Source organism: Candoia aspera, chromosome 1 (assembly GCF_035149785.1).
Source record: "Candoia aspera isolate rCanAsp1 chromosome 1, rCanAsp1.hap2, whole genome shotgun sequence".
NCBI classification, from domain to species: domain Eukaryota; kingdom Metazoa; phylum Chordata; class Lepidosauria; order Squamata; family Boidae; genus Candoia; species Candoia aspera.
The window spans coordinates 8,174,058-8,195,471 of NC_086153.1; the positions used below are offsets into that span (position 1 = coordinate 8,174,058).

Genomic DNA, 21,414 nt, shown 5'->3' on the forward strand with positions numbered 1-21,414 from the left:
GACTGCAAGCTGGAAAACTAAACACTCAGGACCTGCTATTGTCCACCCCTGCTTCAGATTCAGAAGGACAGCTTTCATCTGACCCTCTTAATTCAAACCAGTGTTTCTCAACCCTGGCAACTTTAAGATGTGTGGACTTCAACTCCCAGAATTCATGCTGGTGGGGAATTCTGGGAGTTGAAGTCCACACATCTTAAAGTTGCCACAGTCGAGAAACACTGCTCTAAACCCAGGCCTTCTCAGGATGGCTCTTCTCAAAGTCCCCTCTGAAAGTTCCGCAAGTGTATTTGTTTTATGCAGTAACCTTGGTGCTGCACATTAATGGAGATGCTGACCTGGGCGGGGAAGAGACAAAGACTGTAGGAAGATGTGTTATGCCAGCTGCCATCTGGTGGCATATTTGGGAAGAACAAAAAACACGCCAACACTTCTATACGCACAGCTATAATCGACACACTCTGGATTATCCTGCTGGCACCATGTGCCCTCATCCTGTCCCAGGGTAGGGTGCCTGTGAGAGATTAGTGTAAAAGCTGGGGAAGGAATGGCAGGGAGATTAGACAGAAACAGTCCAGAGACAGAAGGCAAGTCTTGCTTGTTTCATAAATGGCAATTCAGCCCAGGTGGGGAGAAACCTGGGAAGAAGCATTTCAAAGCATCCATTATCTCATAGTCCCTGCACTCAGGAGTATGACTGAAAAGAGACAACACATGAGGAAAGGCAGGTGGAGGAGGAGGAGGAAAAAAGCATGGTTAGGCACTGTCTCTTAATGGTCTTCTTGCCAGGATCAATTGAGATAAAACCATCCAGGAAAGCTAATAAAATGGTTTATAGCCTGGGAGATGTGAAGTACCTGGTCTCTTACTTGAAGCAATTCAGTAATATTCAGTTGTATTTTTCCAATGGTTAAATGTCACTGAATGAACTGACAGGTAGTCCTCACTTAACCACAATTGAGACCAGAATTTCAGTTGCTAAGTGAAGTAGTCATTAAGTGAATCTGACCCGATTTTATGGCCTTTTTTGCAGTGGTCATTAAGTGAATCACTGCAATACTTAAGCAGACCACATGGTCATTAAGTGAATCGTGTGGTTCCCTATTGATTTTACTTGCTAGAAACTGGCCGGGAAGGTTGAAAATGGTGATCACATGACCATGGGATGCTGCAATGGTCATAAATGTGAACCAGTTGCCAAATGCCCAAATTGTGATCACGTGACTGCGGGGACGCTGCAATGGTCATAACTGTGAGTACCGGTTGTAAGTTGGTTTTTTCAGCGCCGTTGTCTGAACTGTCACTAAATGAATGGTCATTAAGTGAGGACTACCTCTAGTCAGTTGCAGTTTATTCAGTACCAGGGTTAAACAAACCATAGCTTCATATGATGGGTGAACCAGCTCCTCCTCCACCACTAGGCAACCTACTAGAATAGATCTGATAACCAGAAGGGAGATTTTTATTCTGATCTGCAGTGACAGGGGTTTATATCCAAACAAAGAGTCATGATGAATCAGAAAAAAAGACAATCTAATTCAGAATTCCGTTTCCAAACACGATGGTCAACTATCGTGTCTGGGAACTTCACAAAAATGTTCCCAGATGTTCCATGGCCCCTGGAATTACCAGCAGAGGTGGGTTGTGCCCAGAACATGCTTAACGCAGGTAGCCACTAATCCAGCCAGCTCTGGTAACATGCAATAGCACCGATCAACTGAAAATATGCCATGCTGAGAATACATTCTCTACCCAGCTTATTCAAGAAGCACCTGGGATCCCTCAAGCCTTTGTACTAGGTGAGCACTGATTCCATTACATCAGTGTTTCTCATCCATGGCAACTTTAAGATGTGTGGACTTCAACTCGCAGAATTCCCCAGCCAGCATACTGGCTGGGGAATTCTGCGAGTTGAAGTCCACACATCTTAAAAGTTGCCGCTGATGAGAAACACTGCCTTAGTGGGAAAGTGAGCCTAGGTTCCAGTCTTATCCAAAGAGTCTCTTACGATGTAATTTTGAAAATGCACACAGCACATTCACCTACAAACAAGCAAACGACATTTTGGCTTTGCAAATTGCATGAATCCAGTCCCTGGTGGTCTATTCCAAATAATAATTGATAGGAATGTGCATTGTTAGTACTATATTCCACAGGTCAGGCCTTGCATCGCAAATCAATTCCGGGCAGAGCTCACAAGAGAATCTAAATGATTTTTCATTTTTTTATTATTTCACCTCGTGCGGGAAGGCGACGCTACCCTTCCTCCAGCAGCGCTCCTTCATCGATTGCTTCTGCCTGTCCCATATTTCTCCCGCTTCAGCTTGCCATTATCACGCGGCTCCCGGCGTTTCGAGTCTCGCGAGATCTCATGGCTTCCGTTTCCGTTCCCCGAGGTTGCTAAGGGCCGCCTTGAGTTGCCAAGAGAGGCCTAGTTTAGGACGCAATGGCGGAGAGCAGGTTGGAGAAGCTGGGTTCAATCTTTACCCGGTGGGTCTTTGGATTTCCCCCTCCTGCATTTTGGGTCAAGGCTTATGAAGAGGGCAGTCATAAAGTTTATTCTGGGGAGCACGAAAGCGGGGAAATGAAAAAGTGGCTGCTTTGGGGCACTTGAAAAAAATCTGGAAAAATTGCGATAAATGGAGTCTCTGCAAAAATACGGTGTTTGGGCGGCAAAAGCCCCGGGGATCCCTAGAAGGTAGCAAAGAATTGTGCTTCTCTTGGCGGGTGGGGGGCGCGGATGTTTGCAACTCAGAGGTGGTGGAACCTCCATGTTCAGAGGCAGTCTACTTCACGGGGTTCTTTCCCGAAGGGAACTGCCAAGGGCTGGCCTAGGAAATACCTAAATATTGTGATCGGCCCCATTGGAGTTACCTTTAATGAAAAGGGATCCTCTTTTATTACGTTTATATTTTTTTCATTTATTGTATTCAATTTATTATGGCTGCCTAGTCTCTTCTGGAGTGGGTGGCCTTACAGAATTTAATCAAATAAACACATAAAATATTAATTTTGTTAATTTGATTAAGATTATATTAATATTGTTCCCCCCTTTATTTTATTTATTTGATTAAATTTATTAGGGCTGCCTAGTCTCTTCTGCAGTGGGGGGCCCTAATAAATTTAATAAAATAAACACATGAAATGATAATTTCGCTAATCTGACTAATCTGACAATAATATTATTATGACAGTAATATTTTTTTTTTTTCTTTTCCTCCCTGTGCATATTGGCTTCCCACTCATTCCTCACAGGGTACAGAACTTGCTGCGTTCCGGGGCGATGCGCAAAGCCCAGAAACCCATCTGGTACGATGTTTATGCGGCTTTCCCTCCCTTGCGGGAGCCCATTTATCGCAATCCTCGTCCGCTGCTGGGCAAGGTGACAGATACGGTGCCCCCCATACTGTACCCAGAGGATCAGATCAGAGCGTAAGAGTCTCTCCTTTCTTCTCCCTCTTTTTTTCCCCCTCTCCTCCCATTTATTTACAGATAGTCCTCACTTACTGACTGCTTGTTCAGCAACCGTTCAAAGTTATGAACAACGCTGAAAAAGGAGGTTTATGATCGGTCCTTGAAGTTGTGGCCATTGCAGCGTCCCTGCAGTCATGTGATTGCGATTCAGGCATTTGGCAACCGGCACACATTTACAATGGTTGCAGTGTCCCACAGTCATGTGATCACCATTTGTGACCTTCACAACCGGTTTCCGACAAGCCAAGTCAAAGGGGAAGCTGGCAGGAAGTTGCAAGTGGCGGTTCCTGGGTGATTTGCTAACATCTGTAGCCAGAACTGCTGTTGTAAGTCAGGCGCAGTCACTTGGTGTTTTACTTTATAACCGCATTGCTTAGCGATGGAATTGCCAGTCCCTATTGCAGTCAATAAGTAAGGACTACCTGTATTATTTATTCAATTTATATAGCTGCCCCTCTCACATATGTGATTCTAGGTAGCTTACACTAAAATAGATAAAATAGAGTATCTGTAGCTCAAGGTTGAACTGTGGAGTTCTTGGTGGCCTCTGAGCTTGATTGTTTGCTTGCAAATGTTTCGTTACCCAAGTTACTTACTTAGTTGGGTAACGAAATGTCTGCAAGCAAACAACCAAGCTCATAGACTACTAAGAACTCCCTAGATAAAATAGATAAAGTACATAACATAAAAATAAAATCACATAGTAGTTGAGCATCATATGACCATCAACAAAGCCAAGAGATGGGCTCTATTGCACACTCAGGGGTCCAGGCTTGGGCACAAAACCAAGTTTTCAGGACCTTGCAAAAGGCCAGCAGGGGCAGGGCTAAACTAATTTCAGAGGGAATTATGTTCCAAAGGGCGGCGCCACGGCAGAAAAAATACTTCTTCTGGGCCCCACCAGCCAACACCCTTTAGCCAATGGCACTCATGTCGCTGGAATGAAATGAAGGCTGGTTTCAATTCATGGAAGTCATGGGGACCAATGGCTCTTAGTCTTGATGGCCGTGGGACTGCTGCTGAAGGCTGTCTGCTGGGAGATTAGTGACTTCTTGGTGCAGTTGGTTGGCTGCTGTGAGAACAGACTGCTAGACGAGACAGACCAGCGATGTGATCCCTCAGGGCATGGCTTATGTTCAGCATGTCAGACATCTTAAACATGGGACCTTGCAGATATGAGGCCTAATTGAAAAAGCTCTGAAGCCCAAGAGACAATACCACCACCATCTATGTCTGTGGTTTACTTCTTTACACAACTTATAAAATCCTCTCTCACAAAATGTGATGTCTACAAGTTTCAGTGGCTTCTACTTAGTCAAAGAATCAGAGAAGCAGATTTTGGGCATGCATGCATGCATGCCTGCTTGTGCCAGAGGTCATATGTTGTTCCTATCTACTTGTGGGTTCCCACTGTGAGAACAGATTGCTGGCCTAGATGGGCCAGGGGTCCAATCCAGCAAGGCACTGCTTATGTTCTTATGTAAGGCATGGCAGAATCAGACTGCACAAAAGTGAAGTCCTTGTTTTATTGTGTATGTTTTAACTCAGATTTGTCTATATGTGTATATAAATATCTCCTTTTTGTGTATGTTTTATTGTAAACTGCTCGGAGAGCTTTAGCTATTGGGTGGTTTAAAAATTAAAATAAATAAGGGAAGTTGGCAATTGCAACCATGTGGTTGAAGAGGCAAGGCTACAGTTGTGGCTGCCATTTTGATTTTTTTGACACTTCACCCCCTGTGCATACACACCTAATCGCAGTATCAAAGAACATGGCTGTATTAAGCCATTAAAACATGCTGCAAGGAAGCTGGGCAGGCGGATAAAGTGTTTGCAAGCCAGCTGGGTGTCTTTGGACTAGTCCCTGTCAGCCCAACCCACCTCACAGGGTTATTGTTGAGGTGGGGAGAACCGTTATAAAATATAAAAGGATAGCTCATAACTCCAAGCTCTCCATACATGGTGATATAGCAGAATTAGGAATAAACAGATTGTGATCTAGGCATCCACCTATGGCTACTTCCACGGAATTGGCTATAAAAAATTTTCATCTCCTCGATTCCTGGAGGCAATCTTGGCAAAAAGCCTGCCCCCAGCATTGTCAAAGCCTACTCCTGCTTTTGATCAGCCACGCAGAATATGGTCACCTCTCAATAGAGTGCGCACTAATCATGGCAGGTGTGCAGATTCCCTACATAAATGGAGTAAGATACCATCTCCAAGGTGTGACTGCAGGGCTGACTGGCAAACTGTTAAACACATAATACAAGAATGTAACACTAGAGCCTGTGATGGGAACTTTGCTGATTTCCTGATGACAACTGATGCTGCAAAAGACTATATTTGCAATCTTCATGTTTGTTTTTAGTTGTAAATTTCTATATTACACCTTTTTATATTCCCATTTTTTAAATATATTTGTAATATGTATGAAGTGCTGTCATATGATAAAATAAAAATAAAAATAAATGTCGAGGTGGGAGCATTATGTACACCACCTGGAGCTGTACAGAAATTAAGGCAGGATGTAAACTAATAAACAACGCCATACTTAACTATGGTTAACTTAGCTATGTTTTATTCAGTTAAAACGTTTTTGGGTAGGGCTGTACGCAGACCATAAATTAACCAGATAAGCTGGGTTCTCATGACATACTAGGTTAATGCATGATTGGCTAATAGGTCAGTATATCGTGCGAGTGGCCTTAAGGGGAGATCCTGGGTAGTAGGAAACACAGGGTGGAAGGGACACTGTGGCTATTTTCTCCTGATACGGCAAGGTTGCCCTTCTGATTCTCAGCTCTCCCTCCCCAATATCTATATCCTTTTGTACCAAAATACAAAATGTGGGGGTTGTTTTAGTAGCCTGTTCAAATGGGCTTACCTTTTGGACGTTTATGTGCTGTGCATTAACGCTATGCATAAAGTAGCTCTTTCCAAACAGGAAGGGGTATATTTAAATGCATAGGAGGATACATAGCTTTAGTACAGAGCATTTGCTTTGGATCAGAGAAGTCAGGAAGTATTGGAGAAAGAACCCGTCCTCTGATGATGGTGACGTGCTGTGCTACTCGATGCAAATAATACTAATTTAGTTACAAAGTGGACTAGGCAGCTTCTTAAACGATGGTATGCCAAGGTACCGAAGGTGGCTTTCCTGATGCGTTTTTTCTTTTCATTTTGAGCAAACGATTCCTGTGCTGCCTAAATGTCCGAGGAAATTGCCACTGGAGCAGCTTTCTCTTTGGGCTCAAAATGTTTGCTACGCTCAGGTTCCTGTGGTGACACTGAGTTCCTGAGGGGTAGATGCCCAGCAGAAACAGATTCCCGAGAATCCTTTGGAATGGGAATACGCCATCCTGCTTCAGTGTCTACTAAACCATAATGTGAAGGGTGCTAGGGACGGAGCAGCAGGGAAGTCACGTATAAGGACTCACTTATCTCTGCCTCAGTCTGTGTTTCACTTATTTAACTTTAAAAATGGCTGTGATTTATGTGCTGCTCGATTCCAAAAGGATTCTGGTGGGTGTACCCTCTAGGATAATCCAATGATCTGTGCTACATCAGTGGAGCTGTGCTACAGTTGTAGAAACACAGTTGGTATTATCATAGGCAATTAGCTTCATGGAATATATGTATCCTTTTTCTCTGTTGTGGAGTAAAGTTTATCTTTTTATTTATCATTCAACCATATGTTCAAGGTACTGACTTAAACTAGGCCAACAATTTGATTTGGGGTCAGTATACTGTGTCTTGCAAACCATGGTCTCTTATTGATTCATCTGTTGGATTTATATTCCATCATTCCTCTAAGAGCTCAAGGTGCTGTACATTGTACTCCCATATTTCCCTACCACAAAAATCCTGAGTGTTGAAAATGACTGGCCTGAAGTCAACCTGTGAGCTTTCATGGCTGAGGTTGGCTTGCACCTGGGTCTCCCCAGTCCTGCTCCAGCGCTTGAACCACTATGCAACACTAGTTATCCTAGACCAGTGTTTCTCAACCTTGGCAAGTTTAAGCTGTGTGGATTTCAACTCCTAGAATTCCCCAGCCAGCCATGATGGCATCCGTGCCCCATCTCCTGCAGGAAAAATAATAGTTTCGCCAACCCTGATCTAGACTTCAAGTGAATAATACAGTCTGCAGGCTTGTTCATATTTTAAGGTGGGGGAGGAAATAAAAGACTGTTAGATCTAAGAAGTATGTATTAGTTACCCAGAGTCATGTATTTGAGATGGGCACCATGTAAATCTACTTACTAAATAAATAATAAATTAACAATGTTCTTTGTCTACATGGAGATAAGTCCTAAATTGAAACTTCTTATCTAATTCATTAGGAAATTTTATGACGTTTATGGAACTGGCTCGGGTATATTTGAACTAGCAAGATCGAATTATATATCTCCCTGCCAAAGGTAAGTGAATAAACTCTCCCCTAAGGACTTTTCTTCCACGTTCATGGACTGCAAATTATTATTTTCTCTCTTGAATTCCAGGTTTGTTGAGAAATACAATGAACTGAAGAAACAGGGAGAAATGGATGAAGACCTACTGTTTGCAGAAACAGGGAAAGCTCTTTTGGCAGAGGGCCTCATTTTATCAAGGAAGGGCAAAAAAGTAAGTATTATGAAGAAGCAAGTTCTATCTTTCAGTATCATATTGGGATGCACACTGTACAGCTCTCATAAATAAATGTGGTACAGTAATTAAACCACAGATGCGGTAAACAGGCAAGTAGAAATGTTTTAACTTCAAAATGGAAGTTTTCTGGAAGGAGTACAAAGAGTTAAATTTTGAGTCAGCAGAGAAGGCCTTGTGGCTGTCTAAATTGATCCATAACATAAGGTGGTATTTTCAGCTGAGCCTCATTAATTTGTATAAGGGTTAATACCAAAGTCGTCATTGGATAAGAGACAGGTCCAGATTAATTATCTTCCAGAATAAGTAAATCCTTTAATTAAAAAAAGGGGGGGGGAAATACTGCCATACTACAAAGCACTAGTCTTGAGCACTGCCTTCATTTCTGAGAATGCCCTGGACCCCATAACTAGGTATACTAGGGAACATTGGGTGAAGGATGAATAGGATGGCAGCACGTCAAGTTATTCAGCATATCATGTCCTCCATTAATAAGTACAGAATTGGTATACTTGTTACAGGAGCTATACGTCAAGTTGATTATTTTGAGGGCATAGTATGCAACTTTTATTATTGGTTAATTTCCTAGCCCACCTTTCCATAAAGGGGGCAGTTGGTGCCTTCTCTCTAATCTTTAATTGCTGGTACATCCTTTTTGCATGGCATTTGCCTCTCCCAATGGTTATCTTTCCATTCAAATCTAGAAGGTGTAGCACAGTATTCCTCATTCTTGGCAACTTTAAGATGTATAGACTTCAACTCCCAGAATTTCCCAGCCAGCATGTCCACACATCTTAAAGCTGCCAAGGTTGAGAAACACTATTAGACCAACAGCTGGCTATCTGCAGTTGTTTTTTTATGAAACAGAGATTCCTCCAGTGAATCCCTATATATGCGTGTACCGCAAGTAAGTCCAATTCCAGAGCATTGTAAGATTACAAGGTTGGTTTTCAGAAGGAGGAAGAACTGAGGCTTTAATGTTGATCCTTGCTGGTGTCCTAACAGTTAGAAATCACGCTGAGACGAGGAGTAGGTCTCTAGTGTTTATTACTGCTACATAAGACAGAAAATCCTAACAAACTGAAGAAGCGTGGGAAAAACTCAGACAGATAAACCCCAAAGTCAAGGCGGGTCTGTTCTGTGTCCCTTTGAATGGCTGCTTAACTCCTCAGTACTACGCATGCGTTTTCCCCCCTGGATAGGGGCCCCCTCCTGCTCACCATCAGTACTCATGACATCTGGCCTGCAGATGAAAAAGCCAGCCAGAGCAAGCTGACCTTGTGTGAACAGCTCTGCCCAACTCAGTAGTTCTTGGGAGCAATCTGGATCAGGAGTCCTGGTCTGAATTTGTTAAAACCATCTATCCTATCCTATACTGCTCTGCAAAGGCAGAGTTGTGCCTTTGCCTGCCAACTGAATTATGATCTGCAGCCCTGCTGTTTGCTCCAATAACACCAACTGTGCCATTGCTATCTTTGACACTGACATCTTATTCACTTTGCTTCTAAATTGAATTTCCCTGTGCAGTGTAGAGGATCGGATGACGGTTGGCGGCTTGACCCCCGGTGTTACAGCAACCCGATCAGGAACTAGAGCTGTGTTACTTTGGCCTGAAAGATTCAGTTTCTGGTTTAACTGTTGCCCACCGTGCTGTTCCTCTGCTTTTATCCAATAGGTAGCTCAGATGCCTCCTTCAGCCCTGCCTGTATTGGAGCTTCACCACATACTGCAGGAAGAAGAGGACTGCACAGAAGAACAGGAGCCAAAGACCGAGCCCAGCGAAAAGCCACAGGAAGGATCCTTCCCCTCCTAAAAACTGTGGGACTCTGTTTAAACCAGTTTTACTGACTGCTAATGTTTGGACCATGGCACCTGAACCCTTGACAGAAAGAGCCTTGTCAACAAAATAATCAACAGTGTTCTGATTCTCTCACTGTTAGGAATGCTGAATATACCGTAGAAAGATGACGAGAACTCTCTTCTCATGGCACGCTTTGGCTGTTGTGTGCCCTAAAATGTGCATTTCAACTGACAATGGATTTGATTATTAAAATCTTGCTCTGGAAACGTTATCCTGTGGTGGATGTTCTAGCTTTCAGTAAAAGTAGAGATGAGTTTCCTGTGAACTAGTCCAAATGCTGAGGGACCAGTCCCATTTATCCTTATCTGGGACTGACTTCTGAGGAGTTGTGGATAGGATTATGCAGTGGGTCTGCGGTAGGACATTCTAGCCAAAGGAATCAACATGAGGTTGGTTCACATGCATTTTTATTTTAATTCTTCATTGTAGAGCATTGGCATCTGGCATGAGCAGGGATGATGCTTCTGCAGGCAGAGTGATGCCAGATAGAGCCAGGGTGGTGTAGTGGTTAACGGGTTGAACTAGGAACAGGGAGACCCAGATGCTAGTCCACCCTTAGCCATGGAAGCTCGCTGTCCCAATATCTCTGCACTGGAACCAGTTGTGCTGGGTTTTTGGGTTACAAAGACTTACATGACATAAGACTGGCTTACGTCAGACACCACCTTGCCTAAATTGGATCTGCCTGACTGGTGAGAACATCTTATGAAGAGTTAAAAAGTCCTCACTCCACCTGAGGTTTTAGAGGGGCATAGACAACACAGGCCTTGGTGATGCCTCCAGAACCCTTTGCCCTCAGTGATTTGTCAAAATAGCTCCTTTGTGTTATTTAGAAGATAATTGAAGGACTTGGATTCCATCAAACCCTCAACCCTAACTGAATGTTACTGACATCCATCTTGGGGAGTGGTTGGGTTTTTTTTAAAATTGGGGATGGCTATAAAAATGGTGAAGTAAATAGATAAAAGGAGATCCCCATAAAGCCCTTGAGCTCTTGGAGGAAAGGAATGACCGCCACCAGCCTCTGTCAGTAGTTGGCTTGGAGTTGACTTGCAAGGAGGATGAAGCAGTACAGCATTTCCAGAATTTCCTTACCCAGTGCTAGTATATCAGCAGGTATAAAAGGCCTCCACAAATCCATGAGAAGGTTTCTTGAAGTACAGCACCTTCAAAGCTGGGTTGGGTAAACATAACTAACCTGCTTAGAAGCATACAAGTGTGGCAATGGGCACCCAAAAGATGAAAATGGAACCAAATATCTGCTATTATTTTACAAGAAAGCCAGGGGTTCTGGGTGTGGTGGCCCCAAAAGTCAAGAAGGTGGCCATGACCATGTGATTGAAGCCATATGTCTAAGAAAGGGGAAGGGTTTTGATCACCTAACTATGACTGCCGTCTTGACTTTTTTGATCCCCACGGACATCCCTGGAGAAAGCAGCTGGAGAATGTAAGAGGTGGAAGAATCCATTATTCCAGCAGCCCCAACTGATGATTGCCCACCCTCTTTTTAATCATCTCTGACAAAGGAGAGTCCACCAGTTCCTGGGCCTGTTCCGTTACTGAACAGCTCTCACCATTAGGCATTTTTTCCTGAAGACCAACTGAACTTGAACTTCCAAGACAACGTTCCTGCAAAAATTGAAGCAGTATACAAGAGTTGTGAATACAATAAATGAACCTTTTGGAAAATGAAACAGGTCATTGAGGAATTGGAGGGACATTGGTGTCTTGGCTGAATTATTTTATTAGAAGTCTGTCATTACTATTAAGTTTTTCTTCCCTCGATGTTCTGAAATCTGGCCCAGGAGAGCCTTATCCAAATCTGTTTATAGCACCTCTCTGCAATAATATCCTTGTTATTTCCCCTCCCTTGTATTCAAATGCTCTTGACTGGAACTCATGTTCTAATTCTTGCATCTCAATGTATGTCTTCACTTCCATCACATCTAATGCCATTGTTCTTCTTGGCCTATTCCTTTTGAATAAACTATTATAAATTATCTTCTGTTCTTGCCTTCCACTCGTGAGTTTCATTCTACCAGGTTTCAGAATTGCTTACTAAATCATGTTTACCTCCTTTCATCAAGACTTACATTTCTTCCTGTTCGTTCCCCATGCTTTGTGCATTTACACAGAGACCCTGGAATCCTATGGCCATTTAAGTTCCTCCATTTGCATATTCATTACTGGATTCTTCCACATGCTGCATCCTCTTCCCAATCCTCCTCTGAGTACTTTATGTTGTTCTATTTTCCAGACTCTTTCCTTCCTGCCCCACAGGGTTCTGGGTAACAACCAACCTGCTGAAGAGGACTATGAAACTCAGAAGCCCATTTGCTTTTTTGCCTATCGCTAAAGTATGCATTTGAAGTAGTGGGGGGTAGGGCATGTTATCTAATGAGCTAATATGATTTATGTTCCTTGCTCTCTTGAAGCCTGATCATCCTTGGAATTGCTCTGTCCTGCAAAAGATGATTTTAACAATTTTGTCACCTTTTCAGGCAGGGGACCCAGATGGTTGCACGAAATGGATGTTCCACCTCCTCATCTTTTTCTTTGGCCTTTGGACCACCAGGAATGCTGCTACTGATATGCTTTTTCTAAAAATAAATCTGACTTGGAGTCAAAATCCCAAGGAAGCCAACTGGTCCAAGATCAAAACCCTTAATCTTGGCTGCCCGTGTTCTGTTTCTGGTTTGGCTTGACAGGGTGCCATCTCTCATGAAGCTCCTGCCGCTGGACTTGCTGCCAGAGAGGAAAGAGGCCAAGGAGCTGGTAATGTCCAGTTAACAGGAATGATCTAAAATGCCTAAGTGAGCACCAAACTCAATGAGCTGGCAAGGTTTAGGCCTTCACGCTGATGGAGAAGATTGAAAGAAATGTGGTGATGGAGGAACGGAAGTCCCTCTTTTTATTTAAATTAAAAGCTTCCAGAGTTAGAAACAGCTTTGGGGTAATTGGTTTGTCGGCTAACCTCAATCCCCAAAGCGTTCTTGGAGCATAGTTGCTAGGTGAGCTTCATCTGTTTGTCCTCTAGCTGTCGGCTAAGGACTGCCAATGCGGTAGGTCACCTTTTAAAGATGCAGAGGCCTAGGGAAACACTCCTTTTGCCTGAAGAATTAAAGGGAGCCCGGAAGGAAACACCACGTGTTTAATTCATGCATGTCATTCATGTGACCTTCCAGGCTGAAGTATTTTAATTAAAAGGTTGTAAGCAAAACCACCCCAAGGCTGACCTATTTACTTATTTATCAAGCATTTACCTTCCAGCAGCTAGCAAAAGGTCACCCAGTTTCTGCCTGGTTTAAAGGTATGACTTGGTGTGGTTTTTAACACTCTTCCTTTTTAGATCCAATGAAAAAAGGCTCGATCCCTACCAATCAGGATGCTGACTTGTAGGACAAAGAGTCTGCCAAACACACTGGGGACAAAAAAAGTATTTCTTATAGAGATCTGCTTCCACAAAAGCCAAGCAACTGGCTAGTGATTATGGCCAATAATGAGATATTGATTGTTCTGCAAATGTCACTGCAGGAAGGGCAGAAATCCCAAGTATTGAGAGATGCTGGTTCTGTTTCTCTCCACTTGGTGGCACTGTAGGGTTTCCTATGATGGACAGTTCCCCATCTTTTTTTTTAGATTGCAAAATTCTCCAGAATTCCTGTATTAACAATTCTTTCAATTGTAGGGCCACCCACTTGAATGACTTTCAAAGAGAAATTTCTGAAGGGTAAATCTATCCATGACTTCTAGTCATAATGCTATGAATGGTTGAAGAGTGGAGAATGTATGCAGCTCAGGGTTGAATGCAGGGCTGCAACTAGGGTCTGTGTCACCAGGGCCAAACATGGATTCCGCACCCATTTTGGCACCCCCTGCAGTGTGGCGCCCGGGGCACATTCCCCGCTTGCCCCCCTTCCCCCCAGTTGCGGCCCTGGTTGAATGGCTGGGTTCTGGGGGACACCAAGAACCCAGCTGTGACTTGTTCTTGGAATGGGAAGCAGCATATGCCTCTTAATACCTGATGCTGGGGAAGAAATGGTAAAAACCATTGCCCTAGTGCAGCATTTCTCGACCTCAGCACCTTTAAGATGAGTGGACTTCAGCTCCCAGGATTCCCCAGCCAGCGTGGAGGCCAGACTCAGCTGTTGGCTTCTTTCCTTGTAGCCATGCACTCAACCACTTCTTACACCCAGCATGACACAGGTAAGCAATGAAGGGTGCTGCTGGCACCATGCCCTCCCAGACATCTCCCACAAGTTCCAACCAAGCTTCTGGATCCACTGGTTCCTTTGTCCCCCATGAAAATCTCTTGCATAGTAGAGAACTTCTTGGGGCTGGCTCACCTTCTGTTAAGTGAGTATTTTGTGACTGGTCATGCCCGTCATGTCAAACATTTTGTGATCATACCCACTACTCAAAAGAACATCTTGGAGGAAAGCATCAGCAAACCACTTCTGTCTCATAGCCAAGGAAAATCCATGAAGTCACCATGAGTTGAGTTTGACCCCAAAGAAAGATTCCTTTTACCACCACCCTATACAATTTAGCCATTTCTGGCTCATTTGCGGGGAGGGGGCAGCTAGGCCTGGAGAACAAGAATTGGGAGACATTTGCCCTGCTAGCTGAGCATTCTGGGAGATGTAGTCTCTTGCAGCTGGGGACCACCATGTGGGGATTCTTCTAGAGCAGTGTTTTTTAACCTTGGCAACTTTGAGATCTGTGGCCTTCAACTTCCAGAGTTCCCAGCCAGCATGGGAATTCTGGGAGTTGAAATCCACGCATCTTAAGGTTGCGAAGTTTGAAAAACTGTTCTAAAGACCCTTCAGTGCGTCACAGCTTGCCATTCTGCCTGGCCATGCACAGAATCTACATCTCTTCAAGGCACACGCTGTGAGTATATGCGCAGTCGAAACTCTGCATGGAGGTGCCTGCACTGCTCAGGAGTGGTGTGAGAATCCCTTTTCTCCCATCGCTCTCATTGCAATTCCAAGCTGCTGCTTAGTTGCATAATGAGATCCTTCATCGGAAAAACTAAGTAAAAACAACAGGCCCTCCCTTGGGACTTGTAATAGGAAGGAGAGCTAATATAGTACGTAATAAGAAGGACTATCTAATCTTGCAGCAAACAAGGAGCTGAAATATCCTTCTTCTGTTTGTGTGTTTGTGTGCGCGCACGTGCGTGCCTGTCTGGGTGTCTTAATTCACTTCAATTGTGTTCTCTAAATAATGCACATGTTTTGGATGCAAAGAAGATGTTGCTCTCATTTTGGGGCTCAAGGAGATTTTCTATTCAGGGTGCAAGACTTCCTAACGGTCAGGAACAAGGTTTCTCTGTGGTTGGAGCCATATGCCCCATTAACGGGTCAGCCAGCTGACCTCTGTGGCTAAAAGGGTTGGTCTCCATCTTGAAGGGCACCAAGTTGGAGAAGAGGAGGAGGCATGGCTTTCTCCCCTCTCTCCTTGGTCTTCTGGCAAAGTTTGTTTGGCCACATTATGAAACAACCCTGTTAGCAACCAGTGCCAAGACGTTATTCCCCGCCCCCATTCCTTCACAGGGAGCTTCAGAACAATATTTCAGCATTCAGATCAGAATGCTCAAATTATTTTCTCAACAGATGAGTGCTTGCTCCCCAAGCAAAATTTGCTTGGAGTCATGTTTCTCAGATATTTGTCAAACTTCTAAGAACTAAGGGTTTTGGGGGGCATGCTTCCCAAAGAAAAGAGTCAAGAGAAATACACAGGAGCACTCTTGCAATACGCCAGTTATTCTGTTGAGGGAGCATTGCAATTATTCAGCAACATAAACATATCTGGATGACCACCAGATGGCACCAAGGAGATATTCAGCATTTCTGTATTGCCACCTAGTGGTTGCTCAGATATGGCAGGCCTGAATAATGCCTTGTGAGAAGCTGCAGCAGAATTGTCCCTCAGCAGGCCAGAACAGTGACTCATACATAGTTGTGACAGGTAACACCTTGAGAATAAGAAACTCTGTTATATCTCTGTGGGGCTGATAGTAATGGGATTATTCCATTCTGAACATTCATGGTGCACCTATTAAGTTTGGATCCTCTATATAGCTGAAGCAGCACCATTCATGGATCAAAGCTATGTATTGGCAGATTTGGAAATGCACCATAATTTAGAAAACCAAAAAAGTATATTTTGAAGAAAGAAGGAAAACAACAACCTCTAATCAGTGGCGGGGAAGCAAAAAAGAAAGAAACCAGTGAAAATTGAGGACATGGAATCTTGACTGTCTATTGTGGTAAGATGGGGGGGAAAGACCTAGTATAAGAAGGCTGCTGAAAAACTGAAAAGCAGAGAAGATCGACAAAGATGGTGAGGGGCTTGGAGGCAAAAATTTCTGAATGGTAAAAAAAAAACAAAACTGGCTATGCTTAGCATAAAAATGAGAAGGCCAAGGGGAGACCTGATAGCAATCTTCCAATACTTGAAGGGCTGTGACAGGGAAGAGTGAACTTATTCTCCAAAGCTCGCAAGAGTAAGACAACAACCAATGGGTGGAAGCTTAACAGAGAAAGATCCAACTTGGAATAAGGAGGAATTTCCTGACCATGAGAACTATTAGGCCATGGAACGGCCTGTCGTCCAGGGCTGTGGGGGCTCCATCAGTGGTAGTTTTCAAGCAAAGTTGGATGGCCATTTGCCTAGGATGGTCTGATAATTTCTGGGCAGAGGATTGGACTAGAAGACCTCCAAGGCCCCTTCCAACTTTATGATGAGATGGAAAACCCTGGAGAAATGGAGTGTTTTGGAATGGATGGTCCTGGGTGAATCAAGTCAAGTGTCTTGGCTGATTGGCACCCTGAAAAAGGACTTCACTATATCATTTCCAATTCAGGATGTCCTGCCTTGCTCCCAGCAGAAATAGATCAAAAGCAGTAATGAATTATATGATGTGTGGAAAATCATGGTCTTAAACTGACATTGTAAAATAATTTAATTTGCTTTCTCACCATACATTCTTCTTTGTCCATATTACTGACAGAATCTTTACTCGTGTTCTGGGATTGGTTAATAAAAATAATAATAGAAAATCTTTGAGCACCAAGCCCTCTCAAGTCTTGGACTGCTATTCAAAACGTCCTGTGTGGAAAGAAATTTAAGCTACACAGATTCTAATTAAAGTAGAAATGGGCAAATCTGGGGTGACCAGGAAACATCCTTAAAGGAGTGTAATGAATTTATTCTCCTTCATTCTGGGGAGAATAGAAATACAGAGGCCCAAGGGGTGAACACAAAAAATGAAAACAAGATTACAAAATCTTTCCTAGCACTGTGTTTTAAAATGATACATGAAATAGTTGGGGGGGTGAAAAAAATGGATCTATATTTGGAAATACTCACACCTAGAAACAAACCTACAGGAGGGCAGAGAAACATATCTCAGCACTGGCAAAACTTCCATTTTCAAAAGCCCATGAAAATGCTTAATTTGTTAAAAACAAAGCATCAGAGAACGCTGTTGATAGTGCGAAATGTTCAGATTTACAAAAAAGGAGACCCAAAAGATGGTGTTTGAGAGGGCAAAATAGGTGTTCTCACCTTGCTAACCCTCTTCCTTTTCACAGTGGAAAATTAGCTTGCTACAGTAGAGAACTAAATCCAGGACACAAAACTTTTCTTGTTTTGCTGTAATGATAACAGTTTAATTTCAATGTTTTTGTGCCAGGGTTGTCTGCAGGATGTGTACAAGTACTCCTCGTTTAGTGACTGCCCCTTTGGCAACTGTTCTCAGTTATGACGGTGATGAAAAAGTAACTTCGCACCTAATCCTCGCATTTATGACCTTCACAGGTCTGTAAAGCCGAGGAAAGCTGAAGGAAGACTGTAAGCCTAGTCGTGGTTTCACTTAGTGACCGCTTTGCTTAATGACTGAGTTGCCTGGCCCAATTGTGTCAAAAAGTCCAGATAATGGCCTCAACTGGGTGATCAAAACTTTTTAAAAGCCCCTGCAACCCCCACCTTTTGGTGCCATCTGCCCCCCAAATTAAAAACAAATTAATAACCGTCAATAAATGTATACAGGTAGTCCTTGAGTTACAATGGCAGTTGGGACCAGGATTTGCCATCACTAAGCGATGCGGTTGTAAAGCGCGATGTCACATGACTGCATTGCTTAGTGATGGCAATCCAGGCAGTCCCGGTTGTCGTGGTAACCCGAGACATGCAGGTCTTTAAGCAGGAAGTGGCAGGAGTCCCAGGTAAAGAGCGTGGGGGTGCTTTGGGGGGGTGAGGGAGGCCCTGGGAGGCCACGCGTGAAGTGGGGGAGGGGTTGCTGTGGTGCGGCACAAGTGATGCGAGCAGTGCAAGTGCAGGGAGACCAGAGAAGGAGGGTGCTGGTGGGTGTGTGCATGTGTGCGTGTGTGCAGGGAGGCCCGGGAAGGAGGGCTCTGGTGGGTTTTGTGCATGCGTGCAAGCAAAGGGGGGAAGGAGGGTGTGGTGTGTGCAAGTGAAGAATGGCCAGGGGGTTGGGGGAGACCTACCCCAATGACATGCGCCCTTCCCTGCCAGCTTCCCCATTGACTGCTTGTGGGAAGTTGGCAGGGAAGGTCATAAACGGCCATCACATGACCGTGGATGCTGCAACTGGCCGTAAATGCAAGCTGGTTGCCAAGCGCCCGAATTTTGTTCACCAGACTGTGGAGGTGCTGCAACAGCCAGAACTTCAAGGACCGGTTGTAAGTCCCTTTGTTCAGTGTTGTCATAACTTTGTCGCTGAATGAGTGGTCGTAACTCGAGGACTATGTGTAATTATTATCAGAATAAACTCTTCTTTTTCTGCTGGAGAACAAGATGTGGGGGGGGGGGAACAAGATGGGGGAAGGAAAATCTCCTTTCCTTCAAGCTTTTCCAGAAATTTTATAGTTGTTAGGGGGAGGACAGATGCATGTTATTTTGCTTTGTCAAGTACAGTATGTCAAGCCTAATGAGGAGTTTGCTGTACAATTTTCCTAGGCAAATGTGCTGTTGAACCTGGAGAGAGTTTTGCAATTTTCACCTTGCGTCCTCCTCTGAATTAAAAAGGAGAATGTTTGCTAGCCTGGGTTATTCCAGAAAGATTTCCAGCTGTATTTTGTCAACAGCCTTTAAGTCCTGCCAGGATTGGGATGAAATATACAACAGAGAGACATTAATTGGAAAGATTTTCACTTTCCTCCACTGGCACATGTGTTTTTGGGCCAGTTAGCAGGTCCAATCTTATGTGTGCCTACTCAGAAGTAAGCCCTACTTAATTCCATGCATTTACTCATAGGAAAGCAGGGGTGTCCACGGAGGGTCAAAAATGTCAAGATGGCAGTCACAGCTATGCAATCAAAGCCCTGCCTAAAGAACCATCACAAAATCAAGCAGCAGATTTTACATCAGTTAATTATGTTAAATGCAAGTACTTACAATTGCAGGCAAATGCAGTATATCTAACTGGTTGACATCCTGGGAATTTATAGAACGTGCCACATATTTGTTAAAAATATTTATACTCTCCTTTCAAAATGTTTCCCAGAAGGCTTATGAAAAAGTATTTTAAAAGTAAAATAATATGATAAAGGATACTTAAAATATAAACCATGGTGATCAGATCAGCAGGAAATAAGCCATAAAAGTCGACACGGGAGATAAGAAACATGATTTAAAATTACTGACCGCAGAATGGCTTCAAAGCAGGCCCAGACGAGCCTCAAGAGCTAGAACAGAATTGGAATAAAACTCCCTTGAATAATTTTAAAAAATATTTAGAAATGTTAACATCTCCAGGGATGGGCCCCTGAACATTTATTTGTTTCAATCCCGGGTGTGTTGTAATTTTCTTTGATGGATCCTTTTACCTTACTCTAGGCTTCATGGTAAGTCACGAAAAGCAAGGCAGATAAAATGGGAGGCTGATGATTCACCCGCTGTGGTGGGTTATTGCATTTACCCATTTGTGCCATACGCTCACAGCCTCTTAAGCCACCTCCCAAACCCAGTCCCTAACCAAGGTTATTCGCATTGTACCAAATGCATTTGCTAGGACTTCAGCGGACCTGGCTTAAACCTGCATGAGCTCAGCCATAATGTGGTGGTTTCAGCACATTTGCTTGGTCAGGGGAATTTACACCCTGCCGCATTCTGAACATGCCGCTGTTTTAAAGTCTGGCTTAAATTCTTTCTTGCACAAACTGGACCTAAAACAGAAGGGTAGTTGCTTGAAAGCCTGGCAAGCTTTCCTCGTTGGGTGCTCCCCTCTGCTTTCTCCCTCTCTGGCTTGCATACTCTGTGCATTGCAACAAACCCCTGCAGGCAAGTGAGGGGGCAGTCCCTTGGCATGTCTGGACCTGCCTGTTTCCCACGGCTCCTCTCTCAATGAAGCACATTTTAAGCCAGTGTTTCTCAACCTTGGCAACTTTAAGCTGTGTGGACTTCATCTCCCAGAATTCCCCAGTCAGCATTGCTGGCTGGGGAATTCTGGGAGTCGAAGTCCACACAGCTTAAAGTTGCCAAGGTTGAGAAACACTGCCTAAGTTCATTCCACTGTGTGCTAATGCTATTATCCTCCTGAAATTAAATATCTAGCCCAAACCTATAATATTTCACAGGGTGGGAATTGGGGTTATATCTTCTTGGATAGAGCCACCTTCCAATTCAGTCATGGCATTTAATTATGATGGGTATGTTCGTGGCCACCAGAGCATAACAAATTGTCATTATGTTATTCTGCTGAGTCTAATTTAATTGGCAAGTTGTCACAAAAGCAATTATCCGTCATTTATGTTGTTGCCATAACCACATTTTGGAGAGCACCTGCGGCCTGGGATGGAAACAGGCTCTGCCAAGCCCGCCAACCTTGGATTTCTTCCATCTCCCCAAAATGGCAGACAAAGCGCTTGGCTGTGAGTTTCCCTTTTCTTTTTTGAAGATTGCTTCTCGCTTCCTTTATCAGCTTTCTCCTCTGGGAAAAGGGAGGACCTTTGGTGCCAGCAAATTGTATTGCGGGAACATAGGAAATTAGGAAAAAACACCTAGGCCTAGGAGGAGGGGGGAGGAGTCCAAATGTATTTTAGCATTGCTAAAACCTATGGCTGCAAATAAATCTGTAATAAATACAAGAAAATTGAAAGGCAGAACAAATGTTTTGCCCTGGCCCCATTTCCTGGATTCCTATTCCCTTCCAGTTTTAAAAAAAACAGACACTGGCTTTTTTATGCCCTACACAACTTTCAGAAATAAAGCATATCACACAATTTGAAATGCCTTTTTAAACAGTCATCCCAGGATTTTTAAAGATGTTCTTGTTGTTCTTATTAGTGTAGGCTAGGGATGATGTTATGGATGATGTTTGACGGGGGTGTTCCGCAGGGTATGGTCAAAAAAGTTGAGATGGTGGCTAAAATGGTGTGTTAGCTCTGCCCATTTTTAACAATATATCAAAT

The 21,414-nt window shown here is 43.6% G+C and overlaps 1 protein-coding gene across 1 annotated transcript; it reads left to right on the plus strand.

Moving 5' to 3' along the window:
* The first annotated feature begins 2,357 nt into the window (after window positions 1–2,357).
* On the plus strand, window positions 2,358–10,184 carry MRPS23 (mitochondrial ribosomal protein S23). The gene is made up of 5 exons (XM_063292214.1): window positions 2,358–2,487; window positions 3,253–3,429; window positions 7,812–7,889; window positions 7,971–8,091; window positions 9,788–10,184. The coding sequence occupies exons 1-5, from the start codon at window positions 2,444–2,446 to the stop codon at window positions 9,923–9,925; spliced, it is 558 nt and encodes a 185-aa protein (XP_063148284.1). The 5' UTR covers window positions 2,358–2,443; the 3' UTR covers window positions 9,926–10,184.
* Window positions 10,185–21,414: the final 11,230 nt, after the last annotated feature.